The sequence below is a fragment of the Saimiri boliviensis genome, chromosome 2, assembly GCF_048565385.1.
Source record: "Saimiri boliviensis isolate mSaiBol1 chromosome 2, mSaiBol1.pri, whole genome shotgun sequence".
NCBI lineage: Eukaryota > Metazoa > Chordata > Mammalia > Primates > Cebidae > Saimiri > Saimiri boliviensis.
The window spans coordinates 110,147,862-110,170,793 of record NC_133450.1 but is presented as its reverse complement, the minus strand read 5'-3'; the positions used below and the strand labels follow the sequence as shown (position 1 = coordinate 110,170,793).

General features: G+C 46.4%; 1 protein-coding gene across 7 annotated transcripts in view; it reads right to left on the bottom strand.

The window, feature by feature from the left end:
• Positions 1–1,837: 1,837 nt before the first annotated feature.
• LOC120363004 (glycerol-3-phosphate dehydrogenase 1-like protein) overlaps positions 1,838–22,932 on the bottom strand; it is a 61,341-nt gene continuing 40,246 nt past the window's right edge. For all 7 annotated transcript variants that reach the window (XM_074394023.1, XM_074394018.1, XM_074394020.1 and 4 more), the window contains exons 6-8: positions 11,544–11,777; positions 10,999–11,105; positions 1,838–4,732 (exon numbers count right to left, since the gene is read on the bottom strand). In XM_074394023.1, the coding sequence (XP_074250124.1) occupies positions 4,636–4,732; positions 10,999–11,105; positions 11,544–11,777 (438 nt within the window). In that variant the 3' untranslated portion in view covers positions 1,838–4,635. The remainder of the gene's footprint in view (positions 4,733–10,998; positions 11,106–11,543; positions 11,778–22,932) is intronic.

Below are 22,932 nucleotides of genomic sequence, written 5' to 3'. Positions count from 1 at the left end.
TGATCTGCCCACTTCGGCCTCCCAAAGTGCTGGGATTACAGGCGTGAGCCACCGCACCCGGCCCTGAATGCACGTAATTAATTCAGGACAAATTTCAGCCTTTTCTTCAAAAATTGCCTCCCTTTTCTCTCTTCTGTAACTCCTATCAGATTTATGTTCAAGTCTTATTCTATCTTTCACTTACCCTTTAAATTCTCAAATATTTTCTTTGCTACTTTATGTTTTTGAGATGGAGTCTCCCTCTGTCACCTACGCTGGAGTGCAGTGGTGTGATCTCAGCTCACTGCAACCTCCACCTGCCAGGTTCAAGCAGTTCTCCTGGCTCAGCCTCCCAAGTAGCTGGGACAACAGGTGTGTGCCACCACACCTGGCTAATTTTTTATATTTTTAGTAGAGATGGGGTTTCACCATGCTGGCTAGGTTGGTCTTGAACTCCTGACCTCGTGATCTGCCTGCCTTAGCCTCCCAGAGTGCTGGGATTACAAGCGTGAGCCACCACGCCTGGCTCTTTGCTACTTTCATATGCTCAGATCTATTTTCCAGCTTGCCAATTCCATCTGCAGCACTGTCAAATCTATTCTTTAACCTTTCTATTTGCCTATTTTTAAAATTCAAATGATTATATTCATTCCTAAATGTTCGAATAGGTTCCTTTTCAAATCTGCCTGCCTGGGTTCTTTTTTAAATTTCTCCCATAGTATTTATTTTTTAATCTTTCTTTTATGTCTTTATTTATTTATTTTTAAAATGTCTTTCAAAGCATCTGGCCAGGTTTCTTGCTTGTAGTTCCAGGGCTTTGGGAGGCTGAGGTGGGAGGACTGCTTGAGGGCAGGAATGAGACCAGGCTGGACAACACAGCAAGACTCCATCTTTACTTAAAAAAAAAAAAAGTCTGGGTGTGGTACCATGTCCCTGGAGTCCTAGCTACTTGAGAGGCAGGAGGATCACCTGGGCCCAGGAGTTGGAGGCTGTAGTGACCTATGATCATATCACTGCAGTCCAGCCTGGGCAACACAGTAAGACCCCATCTCTATAAAGGATTTCAAATGATTTTTCAAAAAGTATCTACTACATTACTCAAATTATCTAAAATCCTAAGGTTCTAACCCTGCTTTTAAAAATCTGTTGGTTTTCACTCCTAATGAATTATTTTGCAATCGTTTTATTTATCTTTTCAAGACAGGGTCTCACTCTGTCTCCTAGACTGGAGTGCAGTGGCGTGATCTCTGCTCACTGCAGCCTCAACCTTCCTGGGCTCAGGTGATCCTCCCACCTCAGCCCCCTGAGGAGCTGGGACCACAGGCATGTGCCACCACGGCACTCCAGCCTGGGTGACACGGCCAGACTCTGCGGCAAACGAAACAAAATGTTTTTCTCCACATGGGCCTCAGCTTCCTTGTTTGTGCCTAGACTTGGGTTTTCTCAGCTCATTTATTTCCTCGACAACACGGACTTTGGTGGGCTCCGGTGTAGCATAAGCTTCACAGTTCAATCCCTTCGACTCTGCCAGTCAGTCCTCTATGTGTTTCAGGATCCTAGGAATTTCCCTCATATTTTTATGAGATCAGCACTGGTTATACTTTCCCAGCTTTTAAAGGTATACATAGAGTCGGGAGAAGGGGATTTCAAATTCACCAGAAGGTCTCCATCCTATACTGCGATTATGTAAAAATATCAGTAAACAATAAAAACAGATGCATTTAAGGCCTGGGATTAGAGAGGAAGCCCTTCTGTTGAAAACTGTCTTTGATATTGGTAAGGAAACACAGTTCAGGAAAAAAGAGCTGACAAATAAAACGTTTACCGAAGCTGATAAAAAGAAAAACAGAATCCATGGTGCAAGTTTAGGGGGTTAAATGTTTATTAAACCAAGGTTTAAAATTATATATCCACCTCCAGTCTGTAAACAAATACAGAACACATATATGTAAAAGGCTAGCAGATAAGAACTAGTGGAAAAACTGAAGTCCCCTATCACAACGACACCCCACCACGACGCCCTCCTGGTGCGGATGCCACGGGGCCATGTTATAGTTACGAGTTAAAATGAAAAACCGCAAGTTCAGTATGACTCCATCTCCTAGGGTGGATTTCATTCAGATATTTGTTCCGCACTGCAGAAGAGTGGATCACAGCAAGGCCACGGTGTAGTTTTTACATTCACAGATTGGCTGAAGTAGTACAAATTGAGCTTCTAATCTAGGTGTCTCCCTCCTTGTTACCATACTTCGTAAGAAATATGAATTAAAACGAACAATGGACCACAGGTGGTTATAAAAATAGACAACTCACAGAGCAATAAATATCTACAGTTAGTACAGCAGAAACTTGTAAAATTTGCCTTTTTCCATGATGTGCAGAATATGCTAAGTATGTTCAGGAGACACAGTCAGCAGACTTCAGAGTGGTAATTACAAGGGGATTTGTAAAGAAATAGCACTCGAATACAAACCCAGAGTAAGAAGCTGAATGCAGATGAAAATATGCCAAACACGTAAAGTCCCACCTCCTCACATCTCATTATGCTGCTTAATAGACACCACAATTAGCTTACAGCCCTTTATGTATCTTTAAAAGTAACTTTTTGTTACCTATGTACAAACTTTAAAAAAGATTTTTCATGAGACAAGCAAAGTGGGTTCATGGCGGTGCTAAAACTGACACTTGTAACGTTCTGTGTGCTTTCGTATACTTCTGTGTATGGGGCTTTAAAATGCTCCAAAAATGGTTTGGATAGAGTTAAAATTCCCACAAAAATCTAGTTTATAATCATTTAAAGGTCTAGAAAAAAAAATCCTAAACTGGGGTTGAGGGACAGGCCCAAATCTCACAAAGTAACTGAAATTCCAGGAATATATAAATTACATTCATACGCTCCTTTAACATATGTCAAGTGCTATATAAAGTACTGTAACGCTATTCTGAAGCCAATCTCACTTAAAACAGTACATCAATCCCATCCTAATTCTACAATTAAAGCACTTAGTCCAGGTAATGTGCGTTTCAGCAAAGCTGACATCTTGTACAACAGTGTCACCTTAAAGCTTTATCAGATTCACGGCAGGCCTGAACTGTCAAAGTTCGGAACCAGCAATACCACAGGTAGTTCTTCATCCTAGTTCCTCGAAGGGAGTGAAGGGTCTACCTGAGTCATCCTAAGGTCACCTAAGCCTAGAACAGCGTTCCCTGAAAACTCCAGCAAGTTACCTCACCAAAATCTCGCTTCAGTGTAATGTGTTTGGGACTTGCTGGGCTAGAAAAATGGGTTCCACTGATGTATGAACATACATTCTACACCTTCAAGGGGTGTACAGACACGGTACTTCCCAAACTCACCGGACCTTTCCGGGGAGCACCTGGAATAACCGCTGGATCTTGGGGGACTCATGTCCCAGGGGACATGGTTAGAGGAATGCCAAGTTAAAGCAGATTTTCTCAAGTAGTGGTTCTCTGATTGCAGTGAGTATCCAAAGCACAGACGCCATAACCCTTCAGAGGTCCAGGATGGGACCTGGAAATCTGCATTTCTGACAGAGGCCCGCCGCCCGCCACCAACCCACCAAGTGAAGCTGCTGCTCTTGAACCGAGAAGTACACTTGGGAGAGGCATCGTTGAGGATGGCCTGCACAGATCTCAGCTGCAGGAAGCCCTCCTGCGGCCCCAGGAAAGGCTGCACATGGCGTTTGCCACAACCAATTAGTCAGGGGTCAAATCAGCCCAGTGAATTATTGGAGGGTCACGTACCTTGGCGTTGTAATTGACTCCTGGTTCTGTCCTTGCTCACTGGGTGACCAGGAAGAGTGACGGCATCTAACAAGAGGAGTAACAGTAGCCCCCGGCCCCCCAGAGCATCTGTGATGCTTAAGAGAAATGTTTGCAAAAAGAGCACTAACCAGCCAAAAGCATCATACAAGTGTCTGCTAATCAGAAGAACGTGCCCGACACAGCAGGAAAACCCCAGATGAGTTCTCTGTCTTCTGTCACTGCTGAGCCTTGATGAAGGCACATTCTGACAACTAATGAAGAGAAAAGAGGCTAAAAATGCAGACAACTGCAGTGAGGGGGAAATACGGAAGTGGATTATCTAATTAAAAATACCTGATTGTTAAAAAAACAAAGGTCAGCCCACAAAGTAGTTAATTAGGCTGGCTTTGAGATAGTGTTTAGAAGTTAAATATATTGATCTTTGAACACACTCATCCAGTCTACCATGTTAATGCTGGTTAAAATTTAACATTAGAAGAATGAGAAAAAAGAAATCCCCCACTCAAATCCGTATGTATTACACCTAAAACAATTTAGCTGAGGTCATTCCAATTTTATAAGCTACCATTGTGTGGAAATTTCATAAACAATTTTTTAAAAAGACATTGAATTTTGGCTCATAGAAACACCCGCAGAATGAGGAAGAAACTGCCATTCACATGTTTGTGTGTGTGTGTTTAGCTGCTGCCCAGGACATCTTTGCCAATGAACTTCCTCCCACAATTTAAAAATGAACCTGTAAAAATTCATACATATCCATGATGAGATTACAGTCAAGCAAACATCATGCTGCCAAGTCCTGGTTTCCACGTGAACCCAAAAGATGGATCCGAAAGGCAGAGCTTTCCCCAGCACGTTGCGCAATTCAGTTTAGATATGCTCCGGATGGCTCTGAAGACAAGACAACATCTCTTGAACTGGTCGGCCTTCATAGCAGATCTGATAGACTGCAGTAAACAGTGGAAACCTAGTTGGGAAGAAATGTGAAAAGACAAGGTTAGGCCACTGGATTTGCCTCAGAGAATAAGTTAGGTTTTCTGTCCTGACACATTGCAGGTTAGCATGCGACTCTGGAAAACACAGTGACCCCTTTCTGCATTCTTTACTGTTTGGTCTGCAGAGAGCCTCTGCGCTGTGGCTGTCAGATCCTGGTGCAACCTAGACCATGCTCTGTCTAATTAGATTTGGAGTGCATTGTCCACAAACAAGTCACATGGTCATCCTACCGGGCAAACTGTTGTCATTTATGGAAAGAGTTGTGGCTCCAACTCTTGGTCAAATCTTGGATGAGTCTAAATTCTGTCATTATTATAAAAGTTGTAAAAATAAATTTTCAGTTGCAAGGAGGCATTGCTCTCCCTTCTCCAAAAAGAATCATCTCACGATGACGATGAAGCAGTCCACACATCACCACAAATAATGCAGGCTGGAATGCTCCCACAAGAATCCCAGTGAGGACCCGCAATTAGCATAGCACTCATCTTATGCTGGAAGCTTGATCTATCTTACCTTTTCTTCCAAGAGGCGAACACACATATGAGTGAAAGTCTGGAATGGATGAGGGTACAAAGGGGTGGGCTAATCATCCGTTGTAAGAAAACAGCACAATCCCAGGGCACAGCTACTTAGTAATTTTTTTTCTTTTAACGGCAGAAATCGCTAAATAAATAACTAATTTCAGTAGGCGTTTAAGTACACACACACATAGCTCAAAGTGAGCTTGGCAGAATCAACAGTCTTTTTTTTTTTTGAGACGGAGTTTCGCTCTTGTTACCCAGGCTGAAGTGCAATGGCATGATCTCGGCTCACCGCAACCTCCGCCTCCTGGGTTCAGGCAATTCTCCTGCCTCAGCCTCCTGAGTAGCTGGGATTACAGGCACGCGCCACCATGCCCAGCTAATTTTTTGTATTTTTAGTAGAGACGGGGTTTCACCGTGTTGACCAGGATGGTCTTGATCTCTTGACCTTGTGAACCACCCGCCTCGGCCTCCCAAAGTGCTGGGATTACAGGCTTGAGCCACCGCGCCCGGCCTATCAACGGAGTCTTGAAAGGCAATCCTGAAAATTAGCTGGACAGAATCTTATAATGGTAATTTAATTTGAGAAGAACAGGCTGGGTGTGGTGGCTCATGCCTGTAATCCCAGCACTTTGGGAGGCCGAGGCTGTCGCATCACCTGAGGTTAGGAGTTTAACACCAGCCTGGCAAGCATGGTGAAACCTGTCTCTACTAAAAATACAAAAATTAGCTGGGTGTGGTGGCATATGCCTGTAATTGCAGGTACTTGGGAGGCTGAGGCAGGAGAATGGCTTGAACCTGGAAGGTGGAGTTCTATAGTAAGCTGAGATGGTGCCTCTGTACTTCAGCCTGGGCGACAGTGAGACTATGTCTCAAAAAAAAAAAAAAAAAAGAACAGACAGTACTAACAGAGCACATGTCTTTATGAGAGCCTATCGTTGTAGGGTTGTTGTTTTTTTTTACTGTAGTTTTTTTAAGGTTTGGGATATTTTGTTCTTTTTTGGAGTCAGGTAGACCTAATGAAATCTGACTCTACAGCCTACTAACTCTGCAAGTTTCACAATCCTTCTGACCCTGTCATCTGTAAAACAGGACTGGATATACAGCCTTGCTGCAAGTATTAAATGACTTACGTGTGGAGTGTATAGTATACACTTAGCAAATGGTGGATGTGCAGTAACGACAGCTGATAACAGTAGCCACAAGATGGTCAGTGTGTCCTGGACTAAGAAAGCTCCACGAGGACTGGGACCAAGTCTGTGTTTTTCACTACTGTATCCTCAGTGCCTTGTGCAATGCAGAGCAGGGGCAGGTGCTCAGTGAGGATTTGCTGAAGAAATTCCTGTGGATGGGATTTAAAGCCTACAAAATTCAGCCCGTTTCTTTGTCCTTTCATGCTATGTTTCCCTGTTCCTGAAACAAGAACGATGTGTATGTCCGCAAAGCAGTGTGGTAGCAGAAGACTGGCCAACCAAAGCCATTTTCAACCTGCTTCTCCCTTTCCCAAGGTTGGAGAGAGCCTACTCACCTTCCTAGCCTTTCTTTAATCTAGAATTAGCCAAGTAACACAGTCTGAGCCAGCAAGGCACAACATATCTGCTGAAGGGTTCTGGGGACGACACAATATATCTGCTGAAGGTTTCTGGGGAAGTCCTAGCCAGCAAGACATAATGTATCTGCTGAACATTTCTCTCCTTCAGAGGCACCAAAGGAAAAATCTGTTACTTTAGACTACTCTTGTTTCCTTGCTGAGTGTAGAAGTGAATGTGATGCCTGGAGCTGCCGCAGCTATCTTGAGGTTCAAGGGAAGGCCAACAGGATCACTGAGATTCTAATACAGAGCCACATGGGCCAACACTTTATTAATGTCCCCCTCCATACCGCCTGCTGTGACTGAGTGTTGCTCTTGAAGCTGAAAGCACTCCCAACTTTTAAAACTAGCATTTCCAAAGTGTATTCTGTGGATGGGATATTAACAGGAGATATGAAGTAGGGAGAGGGGAAATTTCTGCAGACAAGTAACTTGTTTAATCCTCACAATCACCCCATGAGGTCGAAAATATTGTCCCCATTCTATATACGAGTAAACTGAATCACAGTTTTGGACTCTGAAGCCAATGTTCAACCATTAGGCTACACTGCCCATCTAAATATTATTTTCTATTATACAAAATGCTAAAAGGCCAATTCGATCAGTTTGGAAAGCTCTCTAAATAAAGTTAGAGGTGAAAGGAAGACAAAAGACAACATTTCATTTACAAAATTGACAAACCAGTCAGTCAGCTATCCCACTAATAAATACTGAGGGTTTAAGATGTATCAGACTTCAGACTAGGTGCAGGGATGTGCAGTATTATAAATAAAGCCAGGCCAGGCATAGTGGCTCACACCTGTAATCCCAGCACTTTGGGAGGCCAAGGTGGGAAGATTGCTTGAGTTCAGGAGTTTGAGACCAGCCTGGGCAACATGGTAAAAACCAGCCTCTACTAAAAATACAAAATTAGCTGGGCATGTGGGCATGCGCCTATAATCCCAGCTCCTGGGGAAGCTGAGGCACAAGAATCTCTTGAACCTGGAAGGCGGAGGTTGCAGTGCTGAGATTTCGCCATTGCACTCCAGCCTGGGTGACAGATGGAGACCCAGGAGCTTACAACAATGTGTATGGCCTGAATGGTGCCCTCCTCCCAATTCATATGCTTAGGTCCTAACCCCTAGTATCTCAGAATGTAACAGGGCCTTTGAAAAGGTAATTAAGGTAAACTGAGAGTCTGAGAAGGAACTTGCAAGTTCCATTCAAGAAAAGAAGTAAGTGGAGGTACTACCGGAAGTTATGTGGATACTAGATTGAGGGGGGCTGCCTCCACCTAAGGACCGTGTGCTTCACTCCATAAGAGCAGGAGGTCTCTGACTGTAAATGCTCAAGCTAGTAGGGATCATGGCGATCATCTGGTCTACCATCTTAATTTTGTGGATAAGAACACTGGGGCACAGAACAGCAAAATACGTGACTTGCCCAAGACCACATGGCTCATAAGCCACAGGGCAGCCTTGAATGCTGCCCTCCTGCTATTTTTTTTCTATAGCAGTGGAGAAGAGAAGGGAGGGGAGGAGGAAACAGAGGAAGACCAGAGTAGTGGTGGCCAGAATGGAAAAAAAAAAAGGAATCAAAGAGGTGGTGCAAGAGGAGAACAACAGGCCTCTGCCTTTGGGAGGCAGATGGTGCGAGAAATGGGGAGAAGTCCCAGGGGAGTCTACACTCCAGCCAGGAGAAGGGCGCTGCTGTCTCCAACCCAGCAGCGATGTTATTAAGCACAGGTGCAGCCTGTTCAATTTCTTTCTTTCTTTCTTTTTTTTTTAGAGATGGGGTTTCATCATGTTGGTCAGGCTGGTCTTGAACTCCCAACCTCAGGTGATCCACCCGCCTCAGCCTCCCAAAGTGCTGGGAGTACACGTGTGAGCCACTGTGCTGGGCCCAGCCTGTTCAATTTCTAATCAGAAGAAATGAAATGGGACATGACCAAGGAGAGATGTCTGCTCGGAGCAGAGATTTGCCTGCTTGATTACACCTGCTTTTGAAAACAGGCAACTATTGACCCCATAATCACAGTTCCAATCCATGCCCCCCTGGAGCTAACAGGCCAATGCCCAGCCAACCTGTCCATCCACAGAATCCTATCAAGGCACCCCTTGGTAGCACACAGGTGCCACTCGAAAATTCTGGTTGGAAGAGACTCACCAAGCAGCCAGGTGTGTGTGTGTGTGTGTGTGTGTGTGTGTGTGTGTGTGTGCCGTGTGTGTGTGTGTGTGTGTGTGTGTGTGTGTGTTTAGACTTAAAAAATTTTCTTTATAAATCTCAGTGGTCATTAAAGTAGTCCAACCACACACAAACGTGTGAGTGTCTGCTGCTAAGTAGATAAGGAAAACCATGCATGTCAGACGCATTTTCCTTTTAGTCACTATTTAAAGGTAGTTCTCCTCCTGTGGCAGCCTGTTTGTGAGCTTCCATCTCTGCCTGGCTGGTTTTAAAAGCCATTTCAGAAAAATAAAGTGCAAATTAAAGAGGGAAGGCGAATGCTCCATCCACCTTCATTTTTAGCTTTCAGTAAGGAACTCCATGGCTGACGAATTTGTTCTGGGTAAAAGGAGGAGGGGTGCTGGGTGCAGAGGGAGGTAAAGATGCTTGACGAAGACCAGCAGGCACCTGAACTGACAGAACCAGGATAAAGGAGCTGCAACCAGAGATAATAGCAAGGCATCCACGACCCTCCTCCCAGCTTGGAGAGCTCCTGCTCTGAATCAGCCACAATCAGCATGTCAATCCGGCTGCTCAGCTCCCTCCAGTCCTAGGCAACCAGACTTCCCCTCCCCCAGAGAGTATTACGGGAGAGTTAGGAATACATACAACGTGCTGCATAAGCATTTTATAGAGTGGTATAGTTGGCATCTTGATTATGGTCACCCACAATCATGCTCAGTAAATTGGCAAGAGAAAGTGCTGTGGAGCAGGTAGGGCCGGGGAGTGGCCTCAAGAGAGGCTGGGAAGCTTTGTGGTGCTACAGGGCTCACTCTCTAAATCAGGTGGCAAACAAACTGACTCAAGCCCACTTTTAACACACAACTGGCCTGGAAGGGCAATGGAGGATGGATGCACCCACCCATCTATCCATCCATTCACCTACCCCATCCATCCACTCACTCATCTACCCATGCACCCATCCCTCATCCATCCATCCATCCATCCACCCCTTCATCCCATCCCATCCCATCCCATGCCCGCATCTACCCACCCAGTGACGAGACTGGAAGGCTGTGCGTCGAACCTTAACAGAGCTCCCTTCTGACCGTACAGTGTTGGGCTACCTTGTCCTTCCTTCCCTTCTGACTTGTTTGACATTTTAATAACATGACCATATTTTTTTATAAAACAAAAAAAGTAATCTTTTTTTTTTTTTTTTTGTGAGACGGAGTTTCGCTCTTGTTACCCAGGCTGGAGTGCAATGGCGCGATCTCGGCTCACTGCAACCTCCGCCTCCTGGGTTTAGGCAATTCTCCTGCCTCAGCCTCCCGAGTAGCTGGGATTATAGGCATGCGCCACCAGGCCCAGCTAATTTTTTGTATTTTTAGTAGAGACAGGGTTTCACCATGTTGACCAGGATGGTCTCGATCTCTTGACCTTGTGATCCGCCCACCTCGGCCTCCCAAAGTGCTCGGATTACAGGCTTGAGCCACCGTGCCCGGCAAAAAGTAATCATTTTTATAATTTTTTTTTTAAAGACAGGGTTTCACCATGTTGGTCAGGCTGGTCTTGAACTTCCGACCTCAGGTGATCCGCCCACCTTGGCCTCCAAAGTGCTTGGATTATAGGTATGAGCCACCACGCCTGGCCCATTTTATAAATTTTAAAATGTATGATATGTAGATTTTACCAAACACCCCACAGGACAAACTGGAATTCTAAGCTTTAGAGTTTATAACATGATTTAGAGAACTGAGCTCCTTTTATTCTCGTTGAGCCTGGGTTTTGTGTAAACATTTGTTTTTGGGGTAGGTGGATGCTTCTCATCACAGATGTTCATATCACACAAAGGACAGAACTAATCCAGGAAAGTTCTAAGTGCACTTGTTAAATAGTCTAGCTCATCTCCATGGGGCTGGGAGTCCTGGGAACAGGAGCAATGGACGTTTATCTGGTTTCATGGGTGACCAAGAGACTTACTTGTCCACTAGTCCCTTCTGTTTGAGGATGCGGTACACTTCGGCAGAAGTCTGAGGTCCTTGGAGCTTTTGCCCGTTCAGCATCTCCTTCTCCAACTCTTCAATGGTCTTAAAAACAAAGGATTATATAGAAAAAAAAATGGTAAAGACAAAAGGATGATTGACTTGTTTAATTTTTAAGTTTTTTCTTTTCTTTGTTTTGAAGAGATGGGGTCTCGCTACGTTGTGCAGGCTGGCCTTGAACTTCTGCCTAAAGCAATTCGCCCACCTTGGCCTCCTAAAGCAGTGGCAGTACAGGCACAAGCCACGCCTGGCCTGGCATCATTTATTTCAAGAGCAGAGTGGAGAGAAGAGCCTCAATACCCTGCTGCAAGCCAAGGAAAGATAAAGACACAAAGAACAGAAGACTCAAGTGAAAGCAGCCAGGCAGACAGAACAATCCCAGTAGACAGATGCCGGCATGAATCTCCGCTGGACTGCAGCTCACCCCAAGCCAGGAGTCTCAAGTGAGGAAGGAGGGGTACGGGAGGGCAGGTGAGGGACTACCTTCCCAGTTCTGGCGAAGGCCTCGGCCACCCTGCGGTTCCGCCCTCCGTAGCAGGTGGTGATCAGGTCGGCCACTCCGCAGCTCTCTAGGAAGGTGGCTGTGGACACCCGGCCCTTGCAGAAGATCCTGGCGAACGCAATCATTTCCATGAGTCCCAGGCGGATGACGGCAGCTTTGGTGTTGTCTCCGCAGCGGAGGCTGTCGCAGAAGCCAGCTCCCACAGCTACGATGTTCTGCAAAGAAGACCACAGAGCCCAGATGCTGTTACAGCACCCACTGCGGGTATGGATGCCAGGGGCGGTGGGGGATGCTGAGGCAGGGACAGACCAGAAACACTGGCTCCATCCTTGAAATGATCAATGCCGGGTTCTGCTCTTGTACACCTGGGTGAAAGAGATGATGAAAGGAGAGACCAGGCTTCCCAAGCCCCTTTCTAGGACAAAGAGCCCATATCTGGGAGCAGTAGGGGGCAGCAGTGGCAGAGCATTGGCTGATAGCAGTCTTAAGTTAAATAATATTTGGACAAACCACTTTCGGTTTTCTTTCGTTTTAAATGGAATGCTTTGTGCAACTTTAGCATTCATACAGAAAAGTACACAAATCCTAAGTGCACAGATTGAAGAATTTTTACAGACTGCACAGCCCCCCGCAGCCAGCACAGTGATCAAGGAAAAGAACACAGCCAGGGCTTCAGGAAGCCCCCAGTCCCCACTTCCAGCCACCTCTACCACCAAAGGCAACCACTCTCCTCACTTCTCACAGCACAGATTTGTTTTACCTGCCTTTAAATTTTTTGTGAAGAGTCATACAGTATGTAACCTTTTATGTGTAGCTTCATCTTAATTCAACATCATGTTTGTGAGATCCATCCATATTTTTACATCTAGCACATTAATTTTAATTGCTGCACAGTACTCCATCTTGTGAATATGCTGCAATTAACTTGTTTAACTGTCTTCTGTCAACTGGCACTGGGGTAGCTTCCAGTTTGGGGCCATGACAAACAGTGCTGCCATGGACACCCTGGCACATGTCCTCTGGTGGCTACGTGCAGGCACTCCTGTTGGGTATGACCTAGGAGTTGAAACATTGGGTCATGAGGCCTGCATATGCGCAGCTCAAATTCCAGCCTTTTGTTTCATTTAATAATCCCCAAACGAGTATTTACAGAGCACTCACTCTTTGCATGGCCTCTTCGAGACACAAGGCAAATGAGACACAGAGCCTGCCTTTTCAGAAGCTGATAATCTGGTGTCGGCTGGCAATCGAGGCCAACTGCCTGTTTGGTAAATAACGTTTTATGGGAACCCAGCCATACCCGTTCATTTACGCATCGTCTGTGGTTGCAAATTTGAGTAGTTGCAACAGAGACCGGATGGTCCACAAGGCCTCTTCTATCTGGCTCGGATGGAAAATGTTTGCCACCCCTGACCTTACAGGAAAAATAGAACGTATACAAATAACTGTAACCCTCAGCAGAACGTGATATCCTCTAAAAGGTACTGAGAATCTGAAATTCCATTTCAACAGGTATGCACTGAGCACGCACTGTGTAGGAAGAACCCCACTCAGCTCTGGAGGGACACAGGGATTGCAGGGGCTAGGGCGGGGAGAGGGGGAGAATGCAGGTGCTGAAGACGCTCCCAGGGGAAAGGTGTAAGGAGGAGAGTCAGACACAGAGCTTGTCCTCAAGGAGCTGACAGACTGGCTGGGAAAAGAGACACAACAAAGCACATCAAAAGGCAGAGCAAAGAGAGTGTGCTGAAAAGTCGCAGGAGCCACACGCTTCTGTTCAAAGCAGGGAAGACCACACGGAGGAGGTGACACCTGAGCTGGGCCTCAATAAGTAAAAGTCAGATTACCATCTAAGACAAGTAACACCTGCATAGCTGCACAGGTGACAACTTAGTTGGAACTTCAGTTGAGCCCCGGATTCCTGGCCCCTTGTGCTTTGCTCCTTCACCAAGAACGCTTAATGCTAAATTCCAGTAACACCTGGTGACTACACAGGGAGCCTTGCAAGACTTTAAAACATGAAGCTAGTTTTGGAAATGAGTTAACATGAGTGCATTTTAATAAAACCAAGTTTTACTAGTGAAAGAATAACTTTTCTTAAAACATCAGGCCTATGAAATGTGAAGGATCAGGTGAAAAACAGAAAGAGCTGGGGAATAGAAATGCCTTCTCTAGTATGCAGGCAGTTCTTGATAAAACACATGAAACATGGCATTGATATGGCTGGGCTCACCAGGACAAACAGACTTGGTCATTTAGATACAGCTACTTCTCACTATTTCACATGAAAAAACATCTGACTGAGCCTCCTGAAGTTTCCATCTACTCCCTGCAGACCCACAGAACAGAGCCCTCTCTTGCCCTCTCCCACAAGGTGACTCGGAATGAAGAGGGCTAGAGAATAAAGATGGGGATGGGAAGGGCCCCCCGTGTCTTCTCTTCCTCAGCAATAATGGGAGAGCTTATTGGGGTTGCTGCTTAGGCCTCTCATTGCAGTCGAAAGGAAAAAGTTGAAAATTTTTCTAAAAAGGATGCAGGCAGCGCTGATGAGGAACTGGGTCCTAGGAACTGACAGGCTGACCATATGCGTGTCTTCGTAAGGTACCACCTTGCCTGTACCTGTGAAAGTTTCTCAGCCTCTTCCTACCACACAGGCTATGTGAACTTAGGTTTCATCAGTTCTCATACAGCAATCGCCTCAAACTTCCACACACAGGGATGGTGGAAGGGGGCAATTCCTGGCTTACACACTCTCAGCATCAGGCAGCATCAGGGAAGAGGCAAGCGAGAGGCCTTGTGAAAGAAGACTGGAGAGACGCTGGGGGTTGGTGGGATCTGGTTCTGTGGCTTTGCTCCTTGGGGGGTGAGCTGCCGAGTCGGGATGGAACACCCAGGCCTTTTAGGATGAGTGCTATGCAGAGACTAAGAGCAGGGACCATAAGAACACCCGGGCTGGGCCCACCTAGGCCTGGATCCCCTTCCCAGCACAGCAGCCAGACTAAGGAGGCTACAGGGAGAAAAAAGCGGTACACGGCACTGACATCACAGAGCCTTTGCATCACACAGTGTGGCCTGGGGCCATCCCTCCACCCCTCGGGCCACCTTCACCTCCGAGGTAAAATCCAGGGCTTGCACAGGAGTTTTCAAGGCCCTTCTGGGACTGACATTCTTTCAGAGAAGCTGGTGCAACTGCAGCCTGCACTGGGCAATAGGTTGACCCCTGGGGACGTGCAGGGGGACTGGCTGCCGAAGCCCGGAGGCCAGCCCTTGGCTGAGCTGGCCAAATGGTTTTACTGAAGTTGCTATGCAATGTGGCGAGGCTTAGGCTGTGGGCCAACCGGTCAGCTTCCTGAAGTTGCTCTCTGATGCCCCAGGGCCTGTGTCTCCACGTTCCCCTCCATCACAACATGAACCATTCTGAAACTGTTACAGGAAAAACCAACCCCAGGAAATGCCTATGAGCTGAGTGGGCGAGAACATGGGCTTCTGTTCGATAAGGGGCTCCTGCAAATAGAGGAGGGGAGGCATTTCCTTATTGCATGCCTTCAGCCGGCCCAGGCTAGTTACACACACTGCCTGATCGTCATTCCCACGACTCTGAGGCATGTACCTATCCTCCTATCTCCCAACTGGCACAACTCAGGCTCACGGAGGTTTAGTGGCTTGCGAAAACACCTCACCGGTAAGCGATGGAGTCACGGCGCACTCCTGGTGCCTGGCTCTGCAGCCCACTCTGCCCCTGTGACTTGCTGCTCTAGTGTGGGAAATTTGCCCTTCCTCCCCCCTCAGTCAGAAAGGCCTGCCTGACCCTTTGCCATTGGATGTTAAAGGAGAGTGCCTTCCCGGCCTACACCAAGGCTTAGGAGGTAAAAAGGGTTGCTTAGGCTGGGCGTAATCCCCGCACTTCGGGAGGCTGGGGCAGGTGGATTGCTTGGGCTCAGGGGTTCTATTGAGACCAGTCTGGGTAACATAGTGAAACCCTGTTTCTACCAAAAATACACAAAATTAGCCAGGTGTGGTGGCATGCACCTTTTGTCCCAGCTACTTGGGAGGCCGAGGTGGAAGGATTACTTGACCCCAGGAGGCAGATGTTGCAGTAATGGAGATCACGTCACTGTACTCCAGCCTGGGTGAGAGTGAACCTGTCTCAAAAAAAAAAAAGCTAGCTTTGGAGACAAAAAGTAATAAAAAATAGTAATAGCTAACCTTATCAAACTGTTCTAAGAGCTTCATATATTATTGCCTTATTTAAACCTCACAACATTGCCACAAGGCAGATCCTATAATCATGGGAGCATGAAAGGAAACTGAGGCACACAGAGTAAGGTGCTTGCTCGAGGAGATGACGCCACACTATGCTGCTCTAGGGCCAGTGGGTGAAAGGCACAGAGAAGCCACCACAGAGTCCAGATGAGAACTTTCTAACAGGAAGAGCTGACCCTGCCCAACAGGAAAGATTTAGCAGGAGCTTTCTGCCACCAAAACCATCCAAGCAGGACTGTATGGACAGGCCCTGCGCTCCGAAGCAGTGCTTCCATGTTGCTGTACTCAGAAAAGTCAGATGAGGAACCAGGGCGAGCAGATGAGGATGCCTGGGGGCTCCCTCGCAGCTCCTCTGTGGCCCCTTCAGTGCAGGACACACGGGTTGAGACACCCTCAAAGCTTCTACTAGACGTTTAACCTCCCCACTGGGACGGGGGGTGGGCGGGAGACCACTGCAGGGTCTATTCCTCTTTTCTAAGAGGACCCTGGGCTGCAACCCAGTTTAATCGCCTTATGACGGATCTCAAAATCCTCATTCTCTTCCCTCCACCACTTACCACTGTCAAAAGGAAAATAACCATACTGAGCCAGTCAGAGCGTGTTTGAAGAGCATCGAGCAGATGTCCTCTGAGATGGCTCAGATGTGAAAGTTATCATTATCCACTGTGCATTTAAATCTGTTTTAAACTCTTTTGGAGCTAAAAATACCGTAATTTTCAGAAGACAGACGTGTGTAGCCCTTCCCCATCTCCTGGGTGATGGCAACGCTCAGAGGCAATCATCCATTCCCGAGAGCACTCGTTTCAGTTCTGAATAGGGGTGGGTTGGATGGGGCTCAATTCCTCTCCCACTTCCACCTTCCCACGGAAAGAATAAAAAACAGGAGAACCAGCCCATGCTACCTGCAGTTTCCACAAACGTTCTCACCGCCCAGCAAGAACTGCCTGCCTGAAACCCAAGTCAGTCAGTACTGTTTTCTCCTGTTCCAACAATCCATCCAACTCCTCCTGAGGCTAGCTGCTAAGGGGAGGCTGTCTGTTTGGGATTACTAAAGCAAGGTGCCACCTACTGTCTGAGCTGACCCCTAAGGCGGCCTGGCTGAGATGTCAAAGAAGGCTAAGGCAAGCCCACGCTTGGCCCGCCAAGCCGGTCGCACCAATAGGAAGCTGCCTGAGCTGGAGCAGCAATGTCCAGTTGACGTTTCTTCAATAAGAAATGTTTTCTATTTGCTCTATCGAATACAGTAGCCATTAGCCACACGTGGCCACTGAGTCTTTAAAATGTAGCTACTGTGACTCTGCAACTGAATTTTTAGTTTTTAAGAAATGTAATTCATTTGAATGTAAATGTAAAGAGTACATATGGCTACTGGCTAGCGTGTCAGACTATGCGGGCTTGCTCTCACTCACATAAAGGTGCTTTTGGGCAAGCAGCGGCCCTGACTACAGAGGAGACCCAAGGCGGGCATCCCGGCACGGTTTATCACAGCCGAAGCCCGGGGCAAACCTCTGCGCCCAGCAGTGAGTGCTGCAGAACAGCCCCACAGAGGAACACTGCCAGCCTGTGCCACAGGCGGCTGGGTTATCCCTGAGCTGCTCTTCCTGTCTACAGTAACAGTCTCTTATTTCAATGCAAGCATAGGGCTATCCAGAAAAAACATCCTCCAAATGATTTTCCAGCCTCCCTCGTAGCTAGTTATGGTCACACCTAGTGTATCCAGTAAGAGGAAGCCAAGTCACAAGGTTGATTTTCCAGAACCTTCCTTGAAAGATAGCTGCCTCATGGCCTTCGTCCTTTTTTTTTCTTTCTTTCTTCGTTTTTTAACCTTGCTGCCTGGAAGGTAGATGTGACATTGTACCTGGAAGGTAGATGCTGCTCTGGTCACCTGCATAGAACATGAAGACCGGGGTCATGCCCTGTGCTACCCTGTGCTAGTCAGCGTTTGCCCTCTCCAGAGCCCATGTTGAAATTCAGTGACCACTGTGGCATGCTGGGAGGTGGGCCTAACAAGAAGTGTTTTGGTCGTGTGCATTCGGCCTTAATGAATGGCATGTTAAGAAAAGGACTCTGGGAGTGGATCTCTGTTTGGCTCTTCCACTCCTCTGCTGTGTGAGGGTCAGCGCTTCTCCCTTCCAGCAGGATTCAAGGTGCCACTTGGAACAGACCATGCCCTCATGAGACACCAGAAGTGCTAGATTTCCCAGCCTCCAGAACTGTATGAGCCAACCAATTTCGGTTCATTGTAAGTTACCCAGTCTCAGGTGTTCTGTTACAGCAGCACAAAATGAGCTAGGACATCCAAGTGAGCTGGAAGAAGCCTGGGTCTCTGCAAACTCTGTGGAATAGAATTGTCATATATATATTTTGGATTTTACATGAGAAAGAAACTTCTACCTTGTTCAGCTAGGACAGGTTGAGCATTCCTAATCTGAAAATCCAAAACGCTCCAAAATCTGAAACTTCTGGAGCACCAACATGATGCTCAAAGGAAACAGTCATTGGAGCATCTTAGATTTCCAAATAGGGATGATGAACTGGTAAGCATAATGCAAATATTCCAAAATCGAAAAAATCCGAAATACCTCTGGTCACAAGTATTTTGGATAAGAGATACTCAACCTATATTGTTTGGGTCTCTGTTAATGAAACTTAATCCTGATAAAGAATGTATTAAAAATAATAGCCTTTTGGGCCGGGCGCGGTGGCTCAAGCCTGTAATCCCAGCACTTTGGGAGGCCGAGGCGGGTGGATCACAAGGTCAAGAGATCGAGACCATCCTGGTCAACATGGTGAAACCCCGTCTCTACTAAAAATACTAAAAATTAGCTGGGCATGGTGGCACATGCCTGTAATCCCAGCTACTCAGGAGGCTGAGGCAGGAGAATTGCCTGAACCCAGGAGGCGGAGGTTGCGGTGAGCCGAGACCGTGCCATTGCACTCCAGCCTGGGTAACAAGAGCGAAACTCTGTTTTTTAAAATAATAATAATAATAATAATAATAATAGCCTTTTGGCCAGAATTGCCATCTTCCAGTAATTTACCAAAATGACGAAAGCAAAAGGGAAAGGGAAGTACCCGACATATGCTCTCTAGGTCTTTTGGAAAACATGAAGTTGCTCTTTTGGCCACATATATGTGAATCTATAAGAAAGGTGATATTGGCAGGGTGTGGTGGTTCAGGTCTATGATCCTAGCACTTTCGAGGCCAAGTCCGGTGGATTACTTGAGTCCAGGAGTTTGAGATCAGACTGGGCAACATGGTGAAACTGTGTCTCTACAAAAAATACAAAATTGGCTGAGCATGGTGGTGAGCACCTATAGTCCCAGCTACTCAGGAGGCTGAGGCGGGAGGATCACTTGAGCCCAGGAGGCGGAGGTTGTAGTGAGCTGAGATTGTGCCAGTGTACTCCAGCCTGGGCAACAGAGAGAGACCCTGTCTCAAATAAATAAATTAATAAATAAATAAGCTTAAAAAAGTAAAAAAAAAAAAAAAAAGATGCTATTGTAGACATCAAGGGAATGGGCACTGTTTAAAAAGGAATGCCCCGAAAGTGTTACCACGTGAAACTGAAGAGTCTACAGTGTTACCCAGCATGCTGCTGGCATTGTTGTAAACAAGTTAAGGGCAAGATTCTTGTCAGTGGCTATAGCGAGCACACTAAACTAAGAGCTGAGATAGCTTCCTGAAACACATGAAGGAAATGAGCAGAAAAACAAGGAGGCCAAAGCTTCCGGTTCTAGGCACTTCGGGAGCCGCAGCTTAAGGTGCAAAACCACGCCACACACAACCAGTCCCGAAAATGGCACGGAAATTGTATCAAGAAACCCCGGTCACAAAGATACAAATATCTTAAGCGGGTGGACCTCAAGTTCCTGAGGAACATGTGCTTTGCCAAGAAGCACAGCGAGAAGGGCCGAAAGAAGATGCAGGCCAGCAACGCCAAGGCCGTGTGTGCACGAGGCCGTCAGGCCCTCGGAAAGCCCAAGGAGGTTAAGCCCAAGATCTAAAAGGTGTCAGCCGCAAGCTCAATCGCCTTGCCTACAGTGCCCACCCCAAGCTTGGGAAGCGTGCTTGTACCCGCATTGCCATGGGGCTCAGGCTGTGCCAGCCAAAGGCCAAGGCCAAGGCACCAACCCAAGGTCCAGGCTGCAGCTCCAGCTTCAGTTCCAGCTCAGGCTTCCAAAAGTGCCCAGGCCCCTACAAAGGCTTCAGAGTAGCTATCTCTGTCTGCCAACGTGAGGACAGAAGGACTGGTACAACCCCCCCGGGGATGCCATCTGCATGGGGCTGGGTCCTCCTGCGCTATTTGTACAAATAAACCTGAGGCAGGATTTGTAAAAAAAAAAAAAAGAAGGAAGTCAAAGAGAAAGGTACCTGGATTAGACTGAAGCCCCAGTCTGCTCCACCTAGGGAAGCACACTTTGTGGGAATCAATGGGAAGGAGCCTGAGCTGTTAGGACTTATTCCCTATTAATTCATGCAAAACAGGTGTAAAAAATAGGCCAGGTGTGGTGGCTCACGCATGTAACGCCAGCACTTTGGGAAGCCAAGGCAGGCGGATTACTTAAGGCCAGGAGTTTGAGACCAGCCTGGCCAACATGGTGAAACCCCGTCTCTACTAAAAATACAAAATCAACTGAGCGTGGTGGTGTACAATTGTCAGCTACTTGGGAGGTGGAGGCATGAGAATTCCTTGAACCTGGGAGGCAGAGGTTGCAGTGAGTTGAGATCACGCCACTGCACTCTAGCCTGAGAGAGACTCTGTCTCAAAAAAAAAAAAAAAAAAAAGTCGTTAAAAAAAAAAAAAGGACCACGGGACTATTTAAAAACACACAAAACAACAACATAAATCAGGCACTGTGGTGTGCACCTATAATCCCAGCTACTAGGGAGGCTAAGGCAGGAGAACAGCTTGAGCCCAGAACACAAGACCCCTCTCAGAGGGGGAAAAAAAAAGATAACATCAATTTAACTATATACTTACGATTTTTGTACTTTTCTGTATGAAGTACCTTTTAAAATTTACATTAAAGCAAAGAAAAATAGACCTCCAATCAAAGAAGCCAATAAAAAACAGTACATACTGTATAATTCCGCTTATAACAATCATACAAAATGCAAATGATAGCATCTAAAAGCAGATCAGTGGCTGTCCGACTGGAGGTTGGGGTGATGAGGAACCTCAAAGGGACACGTGGAGTTGTCTGGGGATAATGGAAACGTTGTGTACTGTGGTAGTGGTTTTCACGAGTGCATGCACACAACTCTCAAAACCCATGGTATTAAATACTTTAAATAGCTGCAGTTTGATTACATGAATTACGCTTTTTGTTTTTTTTTTAATTGGAGACAGAGTCTCACTCTGTCGCCCAGGCTGGAGTGCAGTGGTGCGATCTTGGCTCACTGCAACCAGTGCCTCCCAGGTTCAAGCGATTCTCCTGCCTCAGCCTCCTGAGTAGCTGGGATTACAGGCATTCACCACCACGCCTGGCTAATTTTTGTATTTTTTAGTGGAGATGGGGTTTCACCCTGTTGGCCAGGCTGGTCTAAAACTCCTGGCCTCAAGTAACCCACCCACCTCAGCCTCCCAAAGTGCTGGGATTACAGGTGTGAGCCACCACGCCCAGCCTAATTACATGAATTACACTTAAAGTTGATTTTTAAAAAAGAACATATCCTTACTAAGAGATTAATACAGCTAAGAGGTAGTGAAAGACATTCTGAAGGTAGTAAGAGGCACTGGTACAAATGATCATGCATACATCTTTGAATTTTCGGCCAGGTATGGTGGCTCAAGCCTGTAATCCCAGCACTTTGGGAGGCCGAGACGGGTGGATCACGAGGTCAAGAGATCGAGACCATCCTGGTCAACATGGTGAAACTCCGTCTCTACTAAAAATACAAAACATTAGCTGGGCATGGTGGTGCGTGCCTGTAATCCCAGCTACTCAGGAGGCTGAGGCAAGAGAATCGCCTGAACCCAGGAGGTGGAGGTTGCGGTGAGTTGAGACCGTGCCATTGCACTCCAGCCTGGGTAACAAGAGTGAAACTCTGTCTCAAAACAAACAAACAAACAAACAAACAAAACTTTGAATTTTCTGTTTTATCCTTGTAGAGAGATGTTTTCCTATTTTTCCTAGTAAGCCAAACGCTCTACATTTTTTAGCACAAAAAGATAATCTACATTTTGTAATTTGGCTAGTACGGAGAATATTACTAAAGATTGTTATTGTAAAATAAGTAAAACACATCAATGGCTGGATGTGGTGGGTCCTGCCTGCATCTCAGCACTTTGGAAGGCCGAGGTGGGAAGACTGCTTGAGCCAACTAGTTCAAGACCAGCCTAGACAACACAGTGAGATCTCAGCTCTACAAAAAACAAACAAAATTAGTCGGGTACAGTGACATGTGCCTGCAGTCCCAGCTACTCAGGAGGCAGAGGTGGAAGGACAGCTTGAGCTTGGGAGGTTGAGGCTGAAATGAGCCATGATTGTGCCACTGCACTCAGCCTGGGCAACAGAACGAGACCTTGTCTCAAAAACAAACAAAACACACACACACACACACACACACACACACACACACACACACACACAAAATCAAATTGCTTGAACAGTAAGATCTAGTTTTTGTTTTAAAAAGGAGCCAAACACATATGTACACACTAAAAACACTGGAAGGGTATACAACAAACATTAATTGAGGTTATTTCAGGATATAGGATTGTTAGTGATTTGATTTTTACTTCCTTCTTTACACCTTTCTGTTGTGTAAAAACAAGGAATATGACTGTTATAGTCAGGGGGGAAAAACCCATCACTGTTATTTCTGTAATAAAAGCAACATATGGCCATGTGTCCTTGCTCTGGCAGGATCTGATGAGAGAGGGCTTCCTTTTGTTCATGCTGTCTGGTTACTAACCAGAAAAGTCAAGTTGTACACGGTAACGAAAGAAACCAGGCTAAGAGTCTTAAACCTCGTGTTCACGCTTCGACTGTGCCAGTATTTGCTACCCTAAAGTCATTTGCTCTCTTGGATCTTGATTTCCTTATCTGTACAGGACAATGGTTGGATTTAATAACTGCTAAAAGTGCCTGCTTCTTCGTTTT